The 24468-nt window shown below is 59.2% G+C and overlaps 2 protein-coding genes across 6 annotated transcripts in view; one reads left to right on the top strand and one right to left on the bottom strand.

Moving 5' to 3' along the window:
• AATK (apoptosis associated tyrosine kinase) overlaps positions 1–8038 on the bottom strand; it is a 49489-nt gene extending 41451 nt beyond the window's left edge. The window contains exons 1-2 of one of the 5 annotated variants that reach the window (XM_055389494.2): positions 7739–8036; positions 7483–7618 (exon numbers count right to left, since the gene is read on the bottom strand). Coding sequence is in view for 2 of the 5 variants with exons in the window: in XM_063705758.1 (XP_063561828.1) it covers positions 7739–7793 (55 nt within the window). In the remaining 3 variants the exon portion in view is untranslated. Of the gene's footprint in view, positions 1–7482; positions 7619–7738 lie in introns of all 5 variants that reach the window. The other 4 variants (XM_055389495.2, XM_063705758.1, XM_055389493.2 and 1 more) reach the window with 4 other exon arrangements.
• On the top strand, positions 7792–23948 carry PVALEF (parvalbumin like EF-hand containing). The gene is made up of 4 exons (XM_055389536.2): positions 7792–7891; positions 22925–23149; positions 23376–23511; positions 23783–23948. The coding sequence occupies exons 1-4, from the start codon at positions 7792–7794 to the stop codon at positions 23946–23948; spliced, it is 627 nt and encodes a 208-aa protein (XP_055245511.2).
• The last annotated feature ends 520 nt before the right edge of the window (positions 23949–24468 follow it).

Raw genomic sequence — 24468 nt, 5'->3', positions numbered from 1 at the left:
CGTCATTCATCCCTGGGGCCAGGAGCTGCTTTCAGGGACGCCTGCCTCTGGGCCACAGAGATTCCAGGCAGCTTCCCAGGGAGAGAAGGTGCCTGAGCCTGGCGGTGTGCTGGTCAGTGTCTGCACCCAGCTCCCTGGGAAGGAAAGCGGGGCGTGTGCCGGCTCCTGGCGCAAGTGCTCTCACCTCGGCCCATTTCAGGGTGGAAGCTGCTGGTGCTCAGCCCTGCACAGGGTCACGGGAAGTGAAGCAGCAGGCCACCTGCTCACTGTGCACAGACCTGAGGTCTCGTGTCCAGGACCTGCCCACTGCCCCGAGCCTGGCTCCCACAGGCCAGCTGGCCAGGGCTGCCCGACGCCAGGTACAAACCACCAAAAAATACCTCCAATGGGCACTCGCTTGAGGGGCTCAGAAGAGCTGGGCAGGACCTGGAAAGGCTCCTGACATCTTTCGCCACAGAAAGGCAGACAAGACCACCATGGGCAGCCCCCGCATGCTCACGAGCCCTGGCGTTATAAAAACAGCAGCCAGCATGGCGGGAGGGGAAGCCGTGGAGGTGCTCGTCCATGGGGATGGGGGCAAAACGGCACCACCTCCTGGAAGCTCCCTGGACAGTGCCCCACAGCCACACACCAGCACCCCTGATCCCTGGGGCCGCTATACACACAGCGAAAACCGCAGGGCCCAAAGAGGCCAAGGCCACAGGAACCTGCTTATGAGACAGACGTCCAGGCCAGGCGCCCGGAGACCGAGACGATCGGTGGCTGCCAGGGCTGGGGGCAGGGGATGGGGAGTGATGCCCTCGGGCATGGGGCTTCTGTCGGGGGCAGGGATGCTCCACAGCTAGCCATGCCGTGGCTGCACTCTTGGGAATGCAGGAAAGCCCCAGCTGCTCACTTGACACAGGTGGGTCCTTGGTATGTGAATTACCTCTCAGTAAAGGGGCCCTCACTCCAGCGTCCACGATAGCAGCCCACTGGACAGCCCACAACTGAGCATCATTCACAGCGAGCGAGCGAGATCCCAAACATGGGGCAGCTGGGAGGGCGCCGGCGGCCTGCGAGTGACCGGCCAGGTGGCAGTCCTGGGGGCAGTGGCGGAGGCTCTTGGGGGCTGGGCGTGCCGCCGCGTGGGTAAATCCAATGGGGGGAAGCCCTGGACCTGCACCGCGGAGGTCAGAGCGCACCTGTGTGTGCCGTGGTCACTAGGAAGCCACACGCCTTTTTCGCAGGGGGTTCGAGGAAATTCCACGTGGGCCTCACAGCGGAGCCCAAACCCTAAGCAGGCCCCACCGGCTGCAGAATCTGCAGGACCAAGTATAAAGGGAACCCAAGGCCCCTTGTTGAAAGTCACTAAGAATTCCCAGAAGCAGAGCAGAAGGGAAGCCAGAGGGGCCCCACCGAGCACCAGGCCCTCGTCGGAGGATCCTCACACAGAGGACGGCATCCCCAGCTCCATCCCACAACGGCCTCAAGCCACAGCCTCAAACCGTGGCCTTGGCACAGAGGTGACTCGGCAGAGCCCTGGTCCCGGACCAGCTCCCCTGCCCCCCAGCCTGGCTCCCCTAGGCCAGCTGGCCAGGGCTGCCCGATGCCAGGGACAGGGAGGGGTCTTCCTGGGGACCCTGGCAGGTGGGTAGAGCCAGATTCCTGTCCCTCAGCAGCAGGGACCCCACACCCTCCCCGAGGGTGAGATGGGGATAGGCTGGCCACGCCCCACCATGAGAGGTGGCCTTGAGCAGCCCTGGCTCAGGGTAGCATCCTGCCCCTCACTCCCCCTGGGGCAGGTGGCCCCGGCTGCCCAGAATCGCCCACTGCAGAGGCCCTGCCTGCTCTGGCACGGCCACCTCCGCTGGCAGGGTCCCTGCAGGAGCAGGAATCTCCTGGCCACGGCCCCCACCCCCAGGCTGGCAGTGGGAGCACAGCCCGCGTCCTCCCAGAAACCCCCACGTACCGGGCTCTGGGTGTCGCTCCCGCGTGGCTCTGACCGTGGCTGTAACCCCAGAGTGACCCCCGGGAGGACCCCAGCCCCACCCAAGGCCGCAGCCCCCTGACCCCAGGCCCCGGTCCCTGCGGAGGGAGGCTGGAGACTCGGCGAGGACGCCGCCTCCCGTGACAGTTCTCAGAGGTGCCTGGGAACTGGCTCCGGCCCCGTCCGCTGCCCTCATTTCCTCTGCCGGCTTCCTCTGCGGGGGGGCGGGGAGGCCAAGGCCAAGGCCGCCGGTCCCGCGGGCGCTTGTTCCTCTGTGAAAGGCAGGGCAAGGCCCGGGGGGGCCCAGACGCCAAAGCCCTCCTGTCACTGTGGCCTGCGGAGGGGACGGGGGTCTCCCCACCACGGACACGGGCTCCTGGGCCCCTGGATCTGTGCCACCAGGGACAGGACCGCAGGCCGAGGCCCCACGGCAGGTGATTTGCATCAGGCTCCCACCCAGGAGTGGTCGAGTGGGCCTCCCGTCAGCCTTGCCCTGGCGTGCACAGAGGGGTCAGGTGGCCCTCGAGAAAAGCCTACCCCGGAAGAACCCTGTGAGCTGGAGACAGGAGGCCGGTGACAGCAGAACAGCATGGTCCCAGGCTCACCGCCGACACCACATCCGAGGAGACACCAAGGTGCTCCGTGGACCCTCTGCCTCTCCCGTGGACCGAGGAGGAGGCTGAGGACGCCACGCAGCTGTGGCCCCGGCCTGCTTCCTCCTCACACCCAGCCAAGCGCCCTGGAGGGTTCTGAGGCTGGGGGCCAGCACGTGGCCTCATTTCCTTCCAAGGATCACTCTTCTCAGCGCGGAGTCAGAGGCTCCTGATGTCTCGAGGCAGCTGTGCTCACCCCTCAGACCCAAGGAGACCCCCAGATGCGTGTCCTGGGACCACGGGCTGCTGGCCCAGACAGCAAGGAATTGACGTGCTCACAGTTCTGGAGGGTGGAGGAGGAAAGCACGGCATGGGCAGGGCCGCTCCCTCGAGGCGCTGGCGGGATCCTTCCTGCCTCTCCGGCACAGCGGCCCCAGGTGCTCCTGGGCCTGCATCGCTCCAGCCTCTGCACGTGGCCTCCTTCCCGCGTGCACACCACTCCTCCTCTTTCTATCAGGCCCCAGTCATTGGATTCAGGGCCCACCCTACTCCAGTCCTACCTCATCTTAACTTGATTACAGCTGCAAAGACCCTAGTTCCAAATAAGGCCCCATTCTGAGGTACTGGGCGGGCATGGGTTTGGGGTGACATATTCCACTCAGCACATGCCTCCAGGGGGCACAGGCAGGAGCGCAGTTCCCAGGTGGCTGGGGTGGCGGGTGAGTGCAGAGAGGACGTGAACAGTCACCAGCCCTGGAGCTGCCGTGACGGCCCCCGGGTTCTCTCAGGAACCTCCTGGAGCGTGGGTGCTGCTGGACCCCATTTCAGAGGTGAAACAGACCCAGAGAAGTTATGACACCTGTCCATGGTCACACAGCAGGGCCCGGCCCAGGACACCAGCCCACGCCAGAACTCTCCCGTGAGGCAGGGTCAGGGTTGGGAGCTGGGGAGGCAGCGGGCATGGCGGGGAGTCGATGCAGGGTGGCACAAGGCAGACCTTCCAGCATGTTCCACACAACACAACAGCTGCCAGCCCACCCCAGCCAGCTCTGGGGCACTCGGGCCCACAGGGTGGCCACTGCAGGGGCCGGTCCTCTGGGTCACTGCACCACCCCATGGAGGGAAGCGCACAGCCTGGCCTCCTGGAGAATGTGCCGGAATGAGAGAAATGTTCTCCCTGACCCATGCCTGGGAGTCTGGGGCCTCACACCCACCCCCTCCCCAAGTGCCGACACCCACCCCCTCCCCGAGTGCCCGCACCCACTCCCTCCCCGAGTGCCGACACCCACCCCCTCCCCGAGTGCCGACACCCACCCCCTCCCCGAGTGCTGACACCCACACCCTCCCCGAGTGCCCGCACCCATGCTGGTAGGTGGGAGCCGGACCCGTGCCCAGGGCGCACGGCCTTCGTGTGACCGCTCCCCAAGGCCACTGTCCACACAGCCTTCCCATGGGACCCTCTCCAAGAACCCACCTCAGCCTGCACACCTGCAGCCTAAGGGTCTCGGTGGGAGACCTGAGACCTGAGAGGAAGTAGGGGGATGGGCCGAACTCACGGGCACAGCTTCCTCTGGGGCATCCTCTGAGACCCCGGGGGCGAGAGGAGGACAAGTAACTCCTCCGAGGGCAGGTGCTTGCTGCCTGAGCCCGAGTGGTCTGGGAGGCTGGAGCAGCAGCTGCCTTCAAACAGACTCCACACCTGGTGCCCGGGCAGTGTCAGCTGTGGGGCACCTTCCAAGGGGAGGACTCCCGGGGACCACCCAGGCCCATGGCCTCCTGCTCAGCCCCTTGAGCCCCTGAGTCTAGCCCTGCCCCTGCCACTGAGGCCATGCCTGGCCCGGGGCTCGCTGCCTCCTCTGCCCTCTCCCCATCAATAGGCTCATCCTGAGGCCCAGCCTGCCCAGCCCTGTGCCAGGTGTCCGGTTCACATGAATGCTGAGAGAGCGAACACCGCGGCCAGGCACAGGCACTTCTCCCAGGAACCCCCCATGGCGCCTGGTTCAGGTCAGACACAGGGAGAGGCCTCGGGCAGGAGACAGGGTGTGAGCTGAGGGACAGGGGAGAGGCGGGGGTTGGGGGGTGGCAAATCCAGGCTGCCACGTGTTCCGAGAACTTCCACAAACTCCAAGCCCTGCCCACTGGTCAACAGTGACACCTCTGCGTCAGGGATCAGCCATGGTAGGCACTGCCCAGGTACCCACCCTTGGCTCAGTGCACCACTGCTGTCCCTTCAGACCTGGCCATCACAGCCATTCCCATGTTACAGATGACAAAACAGGCATGGAGAGCCAGTCACAGAAGGGCCCCTCAGCAAACCAGAGGTGGCCCCAGGGCAAACCCCTGCTCCTAACTGTGCAGAGCATTTGACCCCCACCCTCAGGCTGAGCATGCCTCTCCAGAAGCCAGAGCGAGGCAGTGTCCCCATGCCCACTCCCAGCCTAGGACAGCTCCAGGCCCCAGGGCTCAGGACGAGTAGAAATCATGACGCCCTGAGGCCGGACCAGGGAAGGTAAAGGCTGGGGAGGGTGAGCAACAAGGCCAGCCCCCTCCCTTGGGGCACCCAGGTAGAAGGGGTGACCTCCGCTCGCTCAAGGCCATGCCACCCCCTTCCTGCCAGCCTGGACCCGGCCATCCTGCCCATGTGTCACCCCCATCACCCTGCCTTTCCTGGCCGCCATGCCCACACTAGTCTCCCCAGAGCGAGGTTTCACCTGTGCAGAACGGATCTCAGAGAGGTTGGGTGAGTAGCCCGAGGCCACACAGCACAGAGGCTGGAAGCTGCAGCTGCCAAGAAATCCCCCAGCCACGCTCCCGAGTGCCAGGGAGATGGGGGAAGAGCTGGGCTCCAGAGGAGGCGGCTCTTCCTGGCGCTCAAGCAGGCTCCTGGGCCGGGTGCCCCCCTGCCCTGCCCACATCTGCCTGGTGCGGAAGGTCAGGGGCCCAGGCAGCCCACAGTCTGTGCCCACAGCCTCCACTCTAGCTCAGGCCCTGCACTCTCGGGCGTCTCTGCCCCCTGTACCACCACAACTGCCGTCACCTCTATGGAGACTGGCACCAGTTCCTGCGATGAACAAGGAGCCGGCCCGGCAGCGGGGCAGGGCCTGGCGACTGAGGTGAGACCCCCATGCCAGGTGCTAGCACTGCCCCAGATGCTGAGTGACACACAAGCCAACTGCCAGAGCCACAAGCGTGGGCCCCTCCCCTCTGGGTGCCCCCCCACAGACACAAGCAGCCTCAGAAGGAACCAGCTCGCTCCAATTCGGGGATGGCAAGGAGCCAGCCACATGCTGCAGGAAGCTTGGGCCCTGGGGGTCTCTGTCCCGGCACCACCACCTCCAGCACAGACAGCCAAGTGCTCACCAAGCACTGAGCCCACCCGGGCCTGCCACAGGCACTGTTGGCCCATGTCATAGATGAGAAAACCGAGGTTCACAGAGGCAAGGCCAGGCAGAGGGACTGCAGCAAAGGACAGCCAGGCTTGGAAGGCTGGGCTAAGTTTAGCGGGAGGGCAGGAGACCCCCCTCTCCTCCCTAACCCCCTCATGGGGGCTGGTGCAGAGCCTAGACCCAGCCCCTTAATCCGAAGGAGCAGCTTCCTCACCAGCACCAGCACCTTAGGCATCCCCTCCTGGTAGATGGGCCCCAGAGCCCAGCAGGTGCCTGCAGCTCTGGCCCAGCATCTTGCAGAGGAGAGACGCCCCTTGCCTCCAACAACAACTTTTCCTCTAAGTCATTAAATGGACACATCAGAATTATTCAGATCACAGCTGTTTACCCAGAAAAGGGCAGAGCCGGTGCTGCTCGAAGGCGGGGGAAAGGGCCTCTCATGGCCAAGGGCAAGGCTGGGCCCCGAGGCAGGGTGTGGGCCGAGGGTCCCCTCTGTTCTGGGGGCAGAAAGGACCAAGCACCCTGGGCCACGCCTGGCATGGAGATGTGATGAGGACCTGCCCCAAGCCTCCTCCACCCCCTGCCCTCGGGCTGGAGAGACATTACAGCTGTTGCGGTGGCTGTTGGGCTCTGAGCCTTCACCTGCCCACCCCACAGGGACTTCTGAGCCCCAGGGGTCACTACAGGAAGTCATTTCTGAGCAAGTGACACCCACAGCCCTAAGCCCAGCAGACAGACCTCCCACCAGCTCCCTTCCTCCAGGGAGCAAATGCCTTCAGACCGAGATCTGCCCGGGGGACCCCCGTGCCTCCCTGCCAGGCTGCGTGCACTGGGCCCTGCTCCAGGGAAGGAGACACAGGAGATCGCGTCACATGCAAACAGGCTTTGTTTGGGCTGGCTCAGCCTGGTGCCAGAGCCCCAGTGACGTGTGGGTGGGACTTGGCCCTGGGGCCATGGATGGCACAGGGCAGGGGGATTATCTCCCACTCAGGCCAAGCAGGGGCCGGATGTGGAGAAGCAGAGGTTTTAGAAAGCCCACTGCTTCCTGGTGACAGATGGGGCTTCCAGCTGTCCCCAGCCCCCTCTGCCTATCCCAGCTGTCCACCGCAGCCAGGAGGCCAGGCAGCCATGGGTAATCTCGCCCTGCCCGGTGCACTGGCCATACGGGGTAAGAGGCCTGGCCACAGGTCCCCTGCAGCCAGCTTGACAGCGTCACCTCGGGCCCCCACTGTCAGGGGGTCTGGGCACCCACCAAGGCCCCTCTCTTCTGAGCCTCTGCCCACTGGGCTCTGTAACGTGGACTGGTCCCTGCTCCCCCCACATCCCCCGCCGGCTGCTGGTGGCTGGGCAGGGCTCTGAGAACCGCTCCCAGCCTGGGAGGAAGCCTCCCACGCCGGGGCCCCGGACCCAGGAGAGGCCATGGAAAGCCTGAACCCCAGCTGGCTGACACCCCCCACACCCCCAAGGGCCCTTAGTCTGAGACCAACTCTCCTGGACACCTGGGGCCCACGCAGGCCCTCCGTGCCCCAGTTACCTGTGCCCTGGAGGCAGCCACGGAGTCACGACCACGCGGGGGACGCCAGCCCACAGGAGGAGACCGGTTTGTGCTGGGGCCCAGGGCCTGCCCCTCCGAGATCTGGGGCCGCCAGGGGGTCCGGCTGCTTCTGCTGCTGGGCTCGGGGCGGGGAAAGGGTTAATTTCCATGCAAACCGGGAGCCGTGGGGCCCAGGGGCATCACGTCCGCAGCGGAGGGAGGCAGCGGCGCGCAGGCCGGGCCGCCAGGGACTCACCGGGGTCGAAGTGCGAGCTGAAGGCGAAGCTGGGGTTGAAGAAGGACGACGACATGGCCGGGCCAGCGGCCGGCGGGCATCCCGGGAGGGCGCTGCGCTCAGGACGCCCGCGGCCCCGGCCCGAGCCGCCGCATCACCCAGCGGCCGCCGCAGGTGCGGAGCGCGCCGGCCCCCGCGCCCCGCGCCCCCCGCCGCAGCCGCAGAGCCCGCACCGGTGGGGGCGGCGGCGACAGACGAGGCGCTCCGCCCGGCCCTGGCGCCGCGGGGCTCTGCTGGTGCAGTCCGAAAACGCGGGCGGGAGCGCGCGCGGAGCGGCGCGGGGGAGGGGGGGCCCCTCCGCGGCCGGGGTGGCATGGGGGGGCACGGAGAGGGGGACACGGAGGGGGAGGCAGAGGGGAGCACGGAGTGGGGGACACAGAGGGGGGCATGAAGGGGGGACACGGAGAGGGGACACAGAAGGGGGCTTGGAGGGGGGACACGGAGGGGAGGCATGGAGGAGGGGGGGCGGGGGGCCGTGCACGGAGCGGGGATGGCACGGAGTGGGGGGGATGGTCCGGAGCGGGAAGCACGGCGGCCTGGGACTGAGGGGGGCACGGAGGCTGGCGGGGGGGGGGGGGGGCAAACGGAAGTCGTGAATGGTAAGTCGTGAGTGGGTACGGAGGGAATGCCGGGGTGGGGGAGGGGGTACTCCTAGGTGGAAAGGTTCAGGGAGACAGGTGGGGGAACCCGGGAGCACACCCAGGGCGGGGCTTGGTGCTCAGGGGCCCTCGCCTCACTTGCAGGTTTCGAGGCGGCTGGCAGCCGTCCCCCCACCCCATGCCCTTTGGGTGGCACCTGTGCTGGTGGAGTGGGGGTGGCTGGCTTTGCACACAGGCCTGCTCCTGTGCCGTGCTGCGACAGCCATGAAGGAAGAACCTGGCTGAGTCTCCACCTGCCGTGGACTGTACCAGGTGCTTAGGGCAGCAGGTTGGCCTGGGCGCTGAGGGGCCATCCCTTCCCCTGTGTTTCTCCCAGGATCCCCCATCCCCGCCCAAAGTGCCACCTTGCAGGGTTGGGGCGGGGCAGGGTCCCCCCAGCCTGCCCCCGTGGGAGTCGGGAGAGTTAAAGTTCAGTGGAAGCTGGTCCCAGTGGCTCATGCCTGTAATCCCAGCACTTTGGGAGGCCAGGGCAGGCGGATGGCTTGCGCTCAGGGGTTCCAGACCAGCCTGGGCAACATAGCAAGACACTTCCTCTACAAAAATTAGAAAAATGAGCCAGGCATGGTGGCGCTCACCTGTAGTCCCAGCTACTTGGGAGGCTGAGGGGGAGGATCACTTGAGCCTGGGAGTTAGAGGCCGCAGTGAGCCAAGGTGGCACCACTGCACTCCAGCCCGGGTGACAATGAGATCTTGTCTCAAAAAAGTGTCCTGGAGACTTGCAGTTGAGTTTGATGCACCCTCATCCACTCATTCATTCACTCACTCATTCTGGGACCAGATGGCTAAGCCCCTTGGCAAGGCCCAGCTGGGGTTGGGGGCTGTAGAGCAGATGAAAGGCGCCCACTCCAACAGGGCTCTTAGGACTTTAGGGAGAGAAAGGAGCCTGTTCCCGGCAGAGGGACCTGCAGAGACCAGGACAGGATGCTTGGGCCACGGGGCAGATGGGTGCCAGGACCCACCCTTCTTTTCCTAAGGGGGTCCCTCATGTAGGAAGTTTCCTCCTAACAGGCAAAGCAAGGGGCCTCCACCCTGTGCCCTCAGACCTTAGGGGTCCCTGGCTGTAGGAGACCAGACACCAACTGCACCTGGGGCAGAAGGAGGCAGGGCACCCAGAGCCTTCTTCCTGGCCCTGATCATGTGGCCAGCCAAGGTTCTAAGGGGCGCTGCCGCCAGGCTGCTGTTGCGGGTAAAGAAGCCGCGTGGGTAGAGTGGCTGAAGGGGGCCTTGCCCGCAGGAGGCACTCAGAGGCCCTGGGCCACCTCGTTCAGTCTGTGTCTTCAGGGAGCCCAGAGGGCTGGGAGGATCAGTGCCCACCCAGTGGCAGGGATGGTTGGTGCCAGCAGGCTGTGATCCTGGAGTGCTCCAGCGTGAGGGACAGAGGGTATGGCATACCCTCATGAGTCTCCACTCTGGGTCCCCTGTCAGGGCCTCCCCTCCCCAGCTCAGGAGGGAATGCCCTCCTCTGCCCAGCCTGGAAGGTGCCCTAGACACCTGGACCTAGGCAGGGGGAGGTGGCCAGTGGCCGTGGGTGGTTGCTGGTTGGCATGTTGGGGAGAGTTTCTGTCCAGAACTTCCATGCCCTCAGTGGCCCTGCCTTGATGACCAGGGCCAGAAACAGCTTGCTGTGACCAAGGGCTGGCTCCTCTCAGGTTTGCCTGTGAACACACACATCTACACTTGTGGCTGGGCCACAGCTCAGGGGCTTCAAGCTGTGGATCTTCTTGGGGCTCCAGGAAGGACAGGGGAGGAGCTGCCCCTGGGCTCCAAGCCAGCACTCCCACCCTATGTAACCAGAGCGACACCCCTTCTCCAGGGTGCACAGGGCCCTCTGAGATTTCGCTGGAACCAGGAGTTCAGATGCTTCCACTGACCATGACCCTAGTGGGGCCCCCCAGGTGCTGGCTTTTGCCCATGCTGGGACAGGATCAGTGAGCACCTCTGGGTAAGAGGTCCCTGAAGACATAGCTGTCTGCTATCCCCCGGCCTGGGGGAAGGCATGATCTCCGCCCCTGGGACTCTCTAGAGCCCAGAAGGAGCTGACCGAGGAGCCCAGATTGGCTGGGAGAGTGTCCGTGCATTGCCCGTCCAAGAGGAAAAAGGCCAAGAACCCGGCAGGAAGCCCAGGTGTGGTGGAAAAGGGGGCAGGGGCAGGAGGGAGCCTGGGGGTCTGGGGATTGGAGACCAGAGTGAGGCATGCACCTCAGGAGCAAAGTTTAGGGGGCACCCAAAAACTCAGCAGTTATGCCCATCCACAGATAAACCATCAACAGGATGTGTGATCTGTCCATACGATGCAATGGTATTGGTCCATACACAGGACCAAAGCTCTGACCACACTATAACACGCATGACACATGCTACAACGTGGATGACACATGAAAATATGCTCAGTGAAAGACACAAAAGGCCACAGAGTGTGTGATTCCACTTGTATGAAATGTCTGGAACAGACAAATCCACGGGCCAGAACACAGGTGGAGGGCCAGAGCCGGGAGAGGGGCAAGTGGGGGCCATGCAGAAGGGGCACAGGGCGTCTTCCTGGGGGGAGGAAATTTCCCTGAATTAGCTAGAGGTGATGGCTGTCCACCTTGGTGAAGATGCTAAAATATTAAGCTGTACCCTTTAAAATGGTGAACTTCATGGCATGTGACTTACATCTCAATAAAATTGTTAAAAACAGTAATCGGCCGGGCGCGGTGGCTCACGCCTGTAATCCCAGCACTTTGGGAGGCCAAGAGGGGTGGATCTCGAGGTCAGGAGTTCGAGACCAGCCTGGCCAACATGGTGAAGCCCCGTATCTACTAAAAATACAAAAATTAACCAGACATGATGGCAGGCGCCTGTAATCCCAGCTACTAGGGAGGCTGAGGCAGGAGAATTGCTTGAAACCAGAAGGCGGAACTTGCAGTGAGCCGAGATGGCGCCACTGCACATATGTCTGTGCATATGTGTAGATGTGTGTGTGTGGGCGGGGTCGCCCCCTCCAGATGCTCCAGGGGAGGGTCCTTCCTGCCTCTTCTGGCTACTGGTGGCCCTAGGCCTTCCTGGGCCTGTGGCTGCGCAGCCCCAACCTCTGCCTGCATCGTCACATAGTTTGTGTGTGTGTGTGTACGTGTCTATGTGTGTGTATGCGTGTGTGTCTGTGCATATGTGTAGATGTGTGTGTCTTGGTATGTATATGTGTGTCTGTGTGTCTTGGTATGCATATGTGTGTGCATGTGTGTGCATATGTTTAGTTGCATGTGTTGGTGTGTGCATATGTGCATAGAGGTAGGTGTGTATTGGTTTGTGTGTGCATGTGTGTCTGCATATGTGTAGGCACGTGTGTCTGTGTTGGTATGTGTACATGTGTGTGCATATGTGTAGGTGTGTGTTGGTGTGTCTGCATGTGTATGTGCATATGTGTAGGTGTGTTGGCATGTGTGCATGTGTGTGTTGGTGTGTATGTGTGCATATGTGTAGGTGTGTGTTGGTTTGTGTGTCTGCATATGTGTAGGCATGTGTGTGTTGTATGTGTGGATGTGTGCGTGCATATGTGGTGTGTGTGCATGTGTAGGTGTGTGTGCATATGTCTGCATATGTGTAGGTGTGTTGGTATGTGTGCATGTGTGTACACAGGTGTGTGTGCATGTCTGTGCATATCCATAGGTGTCTGTGTGTGTTGGTATATGTGTGTGTGCACGTCTCTGTGTGTTGGTATGTGGGGTGTGTACATGTGTGTGCATATGTGTAGGTGTGTGTGTGTCTGTGTGTGCGCGTGTGTCCGTCCTCTCCTCTCATTATCAGGCCCGTCATTGCATTAGGACCCCCTGCTCCAGTCTGGCCTCCTCAACTTGATCACAGCTGCAAGGACCCTATTTCCAACTGAGGTCCCAATTCACAGGTATCAGGGTCAGGACTTGAACATATTTTGGGGGGACACAATTCAACCCCCAATGGGAGTGCAGGGCATGGGAGGGAGGAGGGACGCAAAGTGGGGAACATGCAGCTGTCAGGACAAGGTCAGCACCTTCCCAAATTCTTCCTGCAGACGTCTGAATCCCAATTAGCCAGTTATAATAGCGTTTCTGCAAGCGCAGCTGCCGGGACTCAGCACCCAAATCTGCCTGCTGGGCACCACAGTAGGCATTGCAGAGCCCCAAGGATGCCCCTGCCTGGCTGGGCCTCACCCTGCAGTGGGCACCCCCCCATTCTGCCACATGCCCCTCCACCATCTTGGCCCTCTTAGAGGCATCTCTAGGGTGCTTGGGCCCCTCCAGCCCCAGCCCCAGCCCTGTACCCACAGGCACCCAGGAGGGAACAGAGCCGGGTGCTCTTCCAGGCTGAGGCAGCAGGGCCCTCAGGCAGGAGGGGCAGCTGGGGCCTCTTGGCCTCCAGCCCTGGCCTCCCCCTTACCCCGCAGTTGTTTCAGGCAGGAAGGTGGGCAGTGCCAACCCTGCGGGGGTGAGACCTGAGCCTCCCCAAGGGGGCAGTGCCTGTCTAGTGCAGGGACAAGGGGCATAATACTGTCCTCCAGAGCTATGAAGTGGTCCTTGTGGCCCTTCCAGGCCGGTGTAGCCCATAGTCGGGGCCAGTGACCTGGGGGCAGGGGTGGAGGCCAGGAGGGGCGGCTCTGAACAGAAATGAAGCTGAAAGGGCCGCCCAGGGGACAGGCCATCTGTCAGCTCGGGGCAGGTGCTGGTTCCGGGAGCTTTGGAGAACACTGCATCTGCCAGCCCGCCCTCCCACCCAGAGATCCCAGGCCAGGCTCCCCAGGCCCTGTGGCCCAGGCGGGCCAGGGGCAGGTCCACAGCCTGAGCTGCTCACACTGCAGATGCTTCCAGACGCTGGTTTCTTTGGGTCTCATTTTATTAAAAGCATGATTTCCCACTCCACATATTTCCTTTTTTTTGAGATGGAGTCTAACTCTGTAACCCAGGCTGGAGTGCAGTGGCGCCATCTCAGCTCACTGCAAGCTCCGCCTCCCGGGTTCACGCCATTCTCCTGCCTCAGCCTCCCGAGTAGCTGGGACTACAGGCGCCCACCACCACGCCCGGCTAATTTTTTGTATTTTTAGTAGAGACGGGGTTTCACTGTGTTAGCCAGGATGGTCTCAATCTCCTGACCTCGTGATCCGCCCACCTCGGCCTCCCAAAGTGCTGGGATTACAGGCGTGAGCCACCATGCCCGGCCACATATTTCCTTTTTAATTGAAAAAATTCACATAACATAAAATGAATCAGCTTGAAGTGAACAATTCAGTAGCATTTGTATTCACAACACTGCGCCCCCATCTGGGTCCAGAACATTCTCACCATCCCAAGAGGAAACCCCAGGCCCCTCAGACAGCACCTGCCTGGTCCCTTCTCCTGAGCCCCCACCGCTCTGTGTTCAGTCCCCATGGACTGGCCCATTCTGGACATTTCATAAAAATGGAATCACATGGTATGTGGGGGCGTCTGCCACACTTCCCTCAGTGGGATGTTCCTCCCGAGGTTCCTCCTCGCTCTGGCCTGCCGGTGCCACATGCCTTTCTACAGCTGAGTTACGTTCCATTGTGTGGATGGACTGCAGTGTGTTTATCCAACCACACCCTGAGGTCAGGGCTGCTTGCTGGAGACAGACTGCAATGTTATTAGTGTTAGGTGTGGGGTGGGAGCACCCGGGACAACCCCACACAGTGGGAAAGCTTTAGGGTGAACCCCACACAGAAGAATATGGCAGGACCATGGACTCTTCCACCTTCTGACCCGCTCATTCCACTACCGTGAACATGGCCAAGGAAAGGGAGGGGCTTCTTGGACAAAAACACTCACTGCAAAATTATATCTAATGACAAAAACACCCTGAAGCTTCTCCTGGTCCAGCAGCAGACGGCCAGTCAAGAAAGTTGCTGGGGCCAGGCGTGGTGGCTCACGCCTGTAATCCCGGCACTTTGGGAGGCCAAGGCAGGAGGATCACTTGGGGTCAGGAGTTCAAGACCAGCCTGGCCTACATGGTGAAAATACAAAAATTAGCCGGCATGGTGGTGGGCACCTGTAATCCCAGCTACCTGGGAGGCTGAGGCAGGAGAATCGCTTGAACCCAGCCGGGAGGTGGAGGTTGCAGCGAGCCGAGACCGCGACACTGCACTCCAGCCTGGGCGACAGAGCGAGACTCTGTCTCAAAACAAAACAAAACAAAACAAAAAGTTGCTGGACCGTCCTCAGCTCCCAGGCACAACACGGAGTCATCTCCCATCGTAACTGCAGAGTTGTGGAGACGTGATAAAATACGACACCGAGAAAGCAGATACCGCAGTCACATCAGCTCTGTGTAAGAACCAGAGGGGCAGAAACCCGCACAAAGGAAAACCTGTGGTTTCAGGTGGAGAAGAGGCGGCATGAGGCCTTCTTCACTGTCGTTACTGGGGTATCAGGAAACAAATGCACAGTGAAGCGTCTCCTTCCAGACAGGCCGTGGCCAGGGGAGCTCCTAGGTGATGTGTACCTGTTCTGGTCTCACCCTGGTGACAGCCCTACAAAGGCCCTACCCAATGAGAGATGCCGGCGAGGGGAGAGGTGCTCGCAGAAGCCACCTGCCTCATAGAGATCCCCTCTCCTTCCAGGGCCCTTATTTTAGGAGCTTCATGAGCCGGGCCCTGGCATGGTTCCCTGGCCCCTGCAGTGACCCAGGGACAGACAGCTGCTCAGGCCTGGCCACTGAAGGAAGCCAGGTTGTCTGGTGTCTTCTGCTGGCTTCTCAAACACCCTGGCCAACGTGCATGTCCTGGGAGATGCTGCCAGGCCCAGTGGGCCACCTCCATGGACCCTCGCATTCTCCCCTACAGCCCCCATGAAGCAGCAGGTGGGGTGGGAGCTCATGCTACACACAGACGCCCCGAGAGAACCGACTATGTGGCTTGCCCAAGCTCACAGCTGGAAAGCCAGGCCTATATCATATCTTGCTCTATAGGAAAGCACTGAGAATTGGACACATTCCAAGAAACACACAATCTACCAAGACTAAGTCCCAAAGAAATAGAAAATCTGAATAGATCTGTAACGAGTAAGAAGATTGAATCAGTGATCAAAAGTCTCCCATCAAAGAAAGGCCCAGGACCTGACAGTTTCACTGGCGAATGCCACCAAACATTTAAAGAACAAACACCAATTCCTCTCAAACTTTTCCAAAAGACTGAATTCAGCCACTCCTAACTCACTCTATGAAGCCAGCATTACCCTGACACCAAAGCCAAAGAGACTACAAGGAAAGAAAAGTACAGGCCAATATCTCTCATGAACACAGATTCAAAAATCCTCAGCCAAATGCTGGCAAACTAAATTCAGCAGCATATGGAAAGGATTATACACCATAATCAAGTGGGATTTATTCCTGGAATGCAAGGATGGGCCAACTACAAAATTTGATCAGTGTGATACACCACATTCACAGAAGAACAGAAAACACGTGATTATCTCAACTGATGCAGAAAAAGACAAAATTCAATACCCTTTCATGATAAAAATGCTCAACAAGCTATGAATAGAAGGAAACTACCTCAACCATCCACGGTGATAAAAACCATCCATGAAAAGCTCACAGCAAACATCATACTCAGTGGTGAAAGGCTGAAAACTTTTCCTCTAAGATCAAGAAAAGCGTGTCCACTCTCGCCACTCCTGTTCAACATAGTACTAGAGGTTCCAGTGGACCAATTAAGCAAGAAAAAGAAATAAAAGGTATTCACATTGGAAAGGAAAAAGTAAGGCCGGGTGCGGTGGCTCATGCCTGTAATCCCAGCACTGTGGGAGGCCAAGGCAGGTGGATCACCTGAGATCAGGAGTTTGAGACCAACCTGGCCAACATGGTGAAACCCCGTCTCTACTAAAAATACAAAAATTAGCCGGGTGTGATGGCACGTGCCTGTAGTCCCAGCTACTCAGGAGGCTGAGACAGGAGTATCTCTTGAACCCGGGAGGCAGAGGTTGCAGTGAGCCAAGATCACACCACTGCACTCCAGCCTGCACAACAGAGCAAGACTCCACTTCAAAAAAAGAAAAGAAAGAAAAATGTCTAATTACCTCTGTTTGCCAGGCGTGGTGGCTCACGCCTGTAATCCTAGCACTTTGGGAGGCCAAGGCGGGTGGATCACAAGGTCAGGAGATCGAGACCATCCTGGCTAACACAGTGAAACCCTGTCTCTACTAAAAATACAAAAAATTAGCCAGGCATGGTGGCAGGCACCTGTAGTCCCAGCTACTCAGGAGGCTGAGGCAGGAGAATGGTGTGAACCTGGTAGGCGGAGGTCGCAGTGAGCAGAGATAGCGCCACTGCACTCCAGCCTGGGTGACAGAGTGAGACTCCGTCTCAAAAAAAAAAAAAAAAATTACCTCTGTTCACAAATGATATGATGTTATATGTAAAGAATCTTAAATATGCCACAAAAAAACTGTTAGAGCTAATTAATGATATCAGCAAAGTAGCAAGATACAAAGTCAACACCCAAGTATCAGTTGCATTTCTATAAACTACCAATGGATAACCTGAAAAGGATTATCCAATTTGTCCAAAAAAGACAAAAACAATTCCATGTATAGTACCATCGAAAAGAATAAAATACTTAGGAATTAACTTAGCCAAGGAGGTGAAAGACTTGCACAATGAAAACTACAAAACATTGCTGAAAAGAAATGAAAGAAGACATAAATAAATAGAAACACAAAAATAAATAGAATCCTATGTTCATGGATTGAAAGACTTAATAGTGTTAAGATGTCAGTATTTCCCAAAGCGATCTACAGAGTCAACACAATCCCTATCTAAATCCCAGTGACTTTTGCAGAAATAGGAAGCCCATCCTAAAATTCATATAGAATCTCAAGAGACCCAAAATATCCAAAACAATCTTGAAAAAGAAGAACAAAGCTGGAAGACTCATACTTCCTGATTTCAAAACTCACTACAAAGCTACAGAAATCAAAATGGTATGGCACCCACAGACAGACAGACATATAAACCAGTGGAATAGAACAGAGAGCCCAGAAATAAACCTTCACATAATATGGTCAAACGATTGTTGACAAGGGTGCCAAGACCATTCAATGGGGAAAAAACAGTCTTTCAACAAATAGTGCTGGGAAAACTAGATGTCCACATGCAAAATAATGAAATTGGGCCCTTACCTAACACCATACATGAAAATAACTCAAAATGGATCAAAGACCTAAATGTAAAACATGAAATTCTTAAAAGAAAACAGAGCAAAAGCTTCATGGCATGGGATTTGACAGAGATTTCTTGGATATGACAGCAAAGGCACAGGCAACAGAAGAAAAAAATAGACAACTTTGATTTCATGATAATTAAAAAAATTTGTGGGTCAAAAGAAAATATCAACAGGCTAAAAAGGCAACCCAAAGAATGGCAGAAAATATCTGCAAATCATCTGAAAATAGATGAATAACCAGAAATTTAGAGAGAACATATGAAGAACTCCTAAAACTTAATCACAAATAAACAAAATTCAATTCAAAAATGGGCAAAGGACTTGAATAAATAAGACATTTATTCAAAGAAGATATCAAATGCCTAATAAGCCCATGAGAAGATGCCAACCATCACTAATCATGAGGGAAATGGAAATCAAAGCCACAGTGAAGGCCGGGCGCGGTGGCTCATGCCTGTAATCCCAGCGCTTTGGGAGGCCAAACTGGGCGGATCACCTGAGGCCAGGAGTTCAGGACCAGCCTGGTCAACATGGTGAAACCCCGTCTCCACTAAAAATACAAAAATTAGCCGGGCATGGTGGCACATGCCTGTAATCCCAGTTACTCAGGAGGCTGAGGCACGAGAATCATCGAACCCAGAAAGCGGAGGTTGCAGTGAGCCGAGGTCATGCCACTGTGCTCCAGCCTGGGTGACAGAGCAAATCTCCATCTCAAAACAAAAAAAACGAAACAAAACACAATGAGATGCCACCTCACACCCCTGAGGATGGCTGCTATTTAAAAAAAAAAAAAACCTCCAGAGAATCACAAGTGTTGGTGAGGAAGTGGGGCTATCCGCCCCTGTGCGCTGCTGGTGGGAATGGAAAACAGTGCAGCTGCCGTGGAAACTCTACGGCAGCTCCTCAAACACTTAAATCAGAATGACCGCATCATCCAGCAATTCCACTTCTGGTTATCATCCCAAAAGAACTGAAAGCAGGGTCTCAAGGAGACATTTGTACACCCATGTTTATAGCAGCATTATTCACAATTGCCAAAAGGTGGACGAAAAATCCAGGATCCATGAACAGGCAAATGAATACTCAAAATGTGGTGCAACCATGCAATGGAGTATTAGTCACTTTTTTTTTTTTTTTTTTTTGAGACAGAGTCTCCTTTTGTCACCCAGGCTGGAGTGCGGTGGTGTGATCTCAGCTCACTGCAACCTCTGCCTCCCAAGTTCCAGCGATTCTTATGCCTCAGCCTCCCAAGTAGCTGGGACTCCAGTCTCGCACCACCAACGCTGGCTAATTTCTGTATTTTTAGTAGAGACAGGGTTTCACCATGTTGGCCAGGCTGGTCTCAAACTCCTGATCTCAGGTCATCCACCCGCCTCGGCCTCCCAAAGTGCTGGGATTGCAGGCATGAGCCACCGCACCAGGCTTGAAACTCCATCTCAAAAAAAAAAAAAAAGGCAGCCGGGTACAGTGGCTCACACCTGTAATCCCAGCACTTTGGGAGGCCGAGGCAGGCAGATCACCTGAGGTCAGGAGTTCGAGACCAGCCTAGTCACCATGGTGAAACTCAGTCTCTACTAAAAATGCAGAAATTAGCCGGGCGTGGCGGCATGCACCTGTAATTCCAGCTACTTGGGAGTTTGAGACAGGAGAATTGCTTGAACCTGGGAGGCGGAGGTTGCAGGGCCAAGATCACACTATTGCACTCCAGCCTGGGTGACAGGGTGGTAGAGTAAGACTCTGCCTCAATAAAAAAGAAAAAAAAAAGGCAAAGATGGTAAATTTATACTATGTGAATTTTATCATGATAAAAAGCACGCAAGAAAGAAGAAAAGCATTAAGAAAATAGAGGAAAAGGCATCGACCGAGCCTGGACATTCTCCAGCATCAAACGTGTGTTCTGCAGGTGACTTTATCTCCACCATGTTCATCTGCATATTCCAAATGTTCTGTAATAAACCTGATTGCTTCATCTCATCCAAAAGCTATTACAGATAATATTTCAATCACCCTAATTAAAACAATCACATGCCTTTAAAGGCCAAAGTTGGGCAAGAATTTAACTGGCCACTAATTGCTGCTGGGGCCAGGGAGGGCTCAGCCCTTTGGGAAAGTGACCCGGCAGGACCCACCAGTGTCCCCTTCCCTGTCTGAGCCTGGACATCTCCCTGATGTCCGACCTGAGGCTCCAGGTGGCCCTGACCTCTACACCTGGCTGGGACGGGTGTAGACTGGATTTGTCTCCTCATCTCCTGGGGTCTCTTGAAGAAGGAGGATAATGCAGCCTCCCTCAAGAGGCTGCTGAGACCCCTGGGGCCCCGCCAATGGCAGATGACACTGTTATTACATTCATTGTCACCTGTCGCATATCATGACCGTCACCTTCATTAGTGAGGACAACACCCTCCCACCTCCAACATGAGCAGAGGCTACCACGGCCTATGTAAGAGGCCCGGGCAGTCCTGTGGCTTCCAGTAGAAAGCCAGGCCCCCCCCAACCCCGGCAGACAGCCCCGTCCCTGGCTTCCTCACAGGCCTGCGGTGCCCAGCATGACCACCCCACAGGGGCAGGGCTGTTGGCACCACCCTCCCTGGCAGAAGGTAACCGTGCCCCTGGTGTATTCAGAGCCAGCGAGGGATCACCTTGGCCCTCCCTGCTCACCACCAGGGGAGGATGGTTTGGGAGGAGGACGTGGCTTGGATAAACTTTGTCCCGTATGAACCTGGAGCCTCCCCACCCCCACCGGCCTGCAGGCTGTGCTGTGCCCCTTCCACCCGGCCCAAGCCCACAGGCTGGGCCGCAGCACCCACTCGGCTGCCCCTTCAAACCCCACTCACGTGCCTGGCCCTGCAACCTGTTTCCTGCACCAGAGCTGGGGGGGCAGGGTCCCCAGCCTCAATCTCCCGGCACCACCCCCACCGCCCGCAGCCCCTCCCACTGTGTACAACCCGCTGCACTGGAGGCCCGAGGTGTGGGTTCCAGCCCCATGACCTTGGGCAGGTCCCTCAGCCCCTCTGACCTCAGGCTTCCAGCTGCTGTCTGCCCAGCTGGCCTCGGTCACCTGCTCACCGGCTCACTGGTGCCCTCTCTTCCTCCCTAACCCCGCCCCAGGTTTGGGGAGGCCAGGCACTGCTAAGGGTCAGTCTGCCCAGACCAGTGTGGACACATCAAGTGCCTGCGAGCCCCTGGGAGCTGCCCGTGCCAGGCTGGAGTGCCAGGGAGGGGCGAGGACAGCTGCAGCCCCGAGATGTAAACAGGCTTGCAGGTATAAAAGCTGGAGCCCCTGGGCCTCTCCACACCCCAGCCTGACCCACCTTCCAGAACTCTCGAAAGAAGCCAGGCAGAGGTAAGCCCTGCCAAGGAGGGGGGTGTGGATCTCTGGCCGCTGAGGTTATCCGAGCTGGATGGTGGGAACTTGGAGGCCTTCTCTTCATCCACAGGACAAGGGTGGCCCTGGGAGACCCCAGGGGACTCAGGGGAGGTCGGGAAATGGGGTGGAAACAGAAGGAATGACCCTCCCTGCCAGCAGCACCACTACAAGCCCCAAGGGGGCCCCCGGATGGAAGACAGCTGCATGTGCCTGGTCCTGCGGGGCGCACATGTGTGCACGTGTGTGCTGGCACGAGCCTCTGTGGGCACGGCTACAAGAGGCGGCTGCGAGCTGGGGCCTCTGCATAGGGAGGAGCTGGACCTGCTCACTCTGCCCCTAGGCCCCCAGGCTCTAAGTGGGGATGGAGATGGGGTGGGGCTGGCAGGGCATCGAGTCCAAGGCCTCTGGCCCCCGGACTCCAGCAGGCACACAGAGCCGGCTCTGGTCCCCACACTCTGCCCCTGACCCAGAGGGACCCCACTGCCTCTATCACCCCTTCCCCCGAGAGGCCTCTCTCATCTCAGCATCTGCCCTTGGAGACTGGGTGGCAGAGGCTAGTTGCTGTGGGCAGACCACAGCTTCTGAGAATGGAAGGTCGGGAATGGCCCGGAGCAGGGCATCCCAGATGTAGCAATGCTGGGGAGGTGTGTTGTCTGAGGGGTCTTAGCCCAGCCTGGAGGCTCCAGGATCTCTAGCTGTGGAGGGTGGGTAAAGGGAGTGGGGAAACAGAGGCCTTTCGGCAGGGCCTTTCCTGGCACTGAGGGCAGCCCCCAGAATCTGAGCAGGGCCCAAGGACAGCTTGTGTGGCGTCCCGCAGCCTCCCCCGGCCGGACATCCCAGCTCACTGGGATCCCATTAAACTTCAGCCGGGGCCGCGGATGCACGAGCTATAAATAAACCAGCAGCCTGGAGCTCCAGGCCTGCCTTCCACCCTGTCTCCAACCCAGATCTCGGGCTCCCCTGCCTTCACTGGGGGCACCCCTGAGAGCAGTGGGATTGGGAGTGGTGAACGAGCCCAGCCCAGGGGCACCCCCAGCACTGGGCAGATGGGACATTGGTTCCTGGCTTGGCCACGTTTAGCCTGGAATTTGGCCCAGCCCCTCCTCCGTAAAGGAGGTGACATTGGGCCCGGGGCCCCGAGTGGTAGGTGGGTGTTCCCTCTTCCAAAACAGGTCCCCAAGATGCCAGGGTTGGGGAAGGCGAGCCAGAGTCCCAGCTCTGAATGAAGTGGGGCGGGGCCTGTCCTGAGGGCCTCCGAGGCCCAGTCCTGCCCCACATGCCCGCTCACCACCACCCTGCTGGCTGGGGGAATCAGCCACTGCAGGGGCTGTGGGAGCCCAGCTCCAGCCCCACAGCAGCGGGCAAGCCCATTCCCCACCATCTCCCTTCCCTCCTGGCTCCTTGCACAACCCTGTGAAGGGGCAGGTGTCTCCCCACATCACATGGCAGCTGGAGGCACCATGGGTTGGGGAGCAGGACCTGGTCCAGGGGCTGCAACTGGCGCTCCTCACACCTCTGGGGCGCCAGGGTTGGGTTGCAACCCTTGACCTATGGCCTCTCTATCCAGAGGAGAGCAGAGATGCCTCTGGCCACTGCTCAGCCCCACTCGAGAACACAGGCCGCCCCTCCTGGCAGCAAGAGCGTTCCAGAAGGCTCTACCACCCCGTGAACTTTCAAGAGGGCCAAGAAGCCCAGGACACCCGCTTCCCCTTGCGCTCTGAGATAGCTGCTGTGCTGAGCCCCAGAACCCAACACCCCCTGGGGACGGCAACCTGAGAGCCCAGCAGGTCACAAGGCGCTGCCGTGAGGGGCACACGATGGCCCGGCCCCTCCCGCTGACCCCTCTGCCTGTGCCCAGACCCCCACCTGCCTGGCTGGGATCCCAGCATGTCTCGGGGCCCTGGCATGACCCCAACACTGTGACGCCTGTCACCATTCCCACTTTACGGCAGGACACAGCACCACGCGGCGTCTACGTCTGCTCTGGCCCAAGCAGCACCCCCAATCCGTGCGTGCACCCCACAAGTTGACTCCCTATCCACCCAGGACCAGGACGGAGGAGGACTTCTCCTCCCAGATGAAGAAGATGGCCTTGGCCATGGGCACGTCCCTATCAGACAAGGACATTGAGCTGCTGCCCACGGACATGAGGCACCACAGTACAGCATGCCCCTGCCCGGCGCGGCCCCCCGCCCGTCCAGCCCCACTGTGGTCAGGAGACCTCACCCCTTTTCTGGGGCTGATGGGTCCAGGACACCAGGACCTGCGGCGGGCGGGGACATGGGGGTGCAGGACCCGGCAGCCCCCATCCCAGGGCGGGGTCTTCCCTGGAGGCCCAGCTCAAGTGAGGTGGGCCCCTCCGTGAGCCCCGCCTGGTTGCCCCAGGGTCCTTCAACTACCTCAAGTTCTTCGAGCACATGCGCAAGCTCCACGCCTCGGGCCAGCTGGACGACGCCATCCACAGGGCCTTCCAGTCCCTGGACAAGGACAAGAGCGGCTTCATTGAGTGGAACGAGATCAAGTAATGGCTGGCGGCCAGGGAGGGGTGGGGCCCAGGCCACCCAGACCACGCCGAATGCCCACCTGGCGGACCCGGCCTTCCCCCACCAGGTCCCCGCTGGCCTTGCAGCTGGTAGGGCTGGGCCAGAACCGGCTAGAGGCCCAGGAGGCCCAGAGGCCCAGGCTCCCGGCCCGAAGTGCCCTCGCCTACAAAGTGGGGGGCGAATGGCTCGTGAGTCACTGGGCACTGGCCGGAAGCCCCCTGGCCCTGACTCGAGCCCCCTCGGCCCCAGGTACATCCTGTCCATCATCCCCAGCAGCGGGCCCACCGCCCCGCTGACAGACGAGGAGGCCGAGGCCATGATCCAGGCGGCAGACACAGACGGGGACGGCAGGATCGACTACGAAGGTGGGGGCAGCACAGCCGGGGCACCCTCAGGACCCTCCTTCCCCTGCTAGGCCGCCACCCTTGCCCATGGCCCCGCCCCGAGGGCACTGGCACACAACTCACAGATGAGGAAACCCAGGCTCAGGGGTCTGGGCCGGGAGTCTAGGTGCTTTTCCCTGGGCCAAGGGCCCCACTGCAGAGAGGTGGCCAGGAGGGCTTTGGGAAGGCCAACTGTGGCAGAGCCAGCGGGTATGGGGTCTCAGAGCTCAGGGTGCCATCTTCTGGGGGACCCACGGTCTTTGAGGCTCTCCATGGCTGCCCTGAGGTCTGGGCCATCTCACCCCCACACAACCCCAGTGGCTGGCCACAGGCCTGGAGGGTGGAGGGCACACAAGGTGGGCTGGGCCTCCAGACACCCCTTGCCCAGCCACGGGCCGTTCTCATCTGCCTGGGTCTAGAAACCCCAGCAAACCTGGCTTGTTGGGGGGGGTCACAAGGCTTGACAGGCATCCTGATCCCTCTCAGAACTCAGGCCCCCCAGCTGCTCCGTGCCTCAGTTTCCCCACTGAGAGATGATCACCAATGAGCACC

This window comes from Gorilla gorilla, chromosome 4 (genome assembly GCF_029281585.2).
Source record: "Gorilla gorilla gorilla isolate KB3781 chromosome 4, NHGRI_mGorGor1-v2.1_pri, whole genome shotgun sequence".
NCBI lineage: Eukaryota > Metazoa > Chordata > Mammalia > Primates > Hominidae > Gorilla > Gorilla gorilla.
Note: the sequence above shows the minus strand (reverse complement) of the source record. Positions and strands in the feature narration are given on the sequence as shown.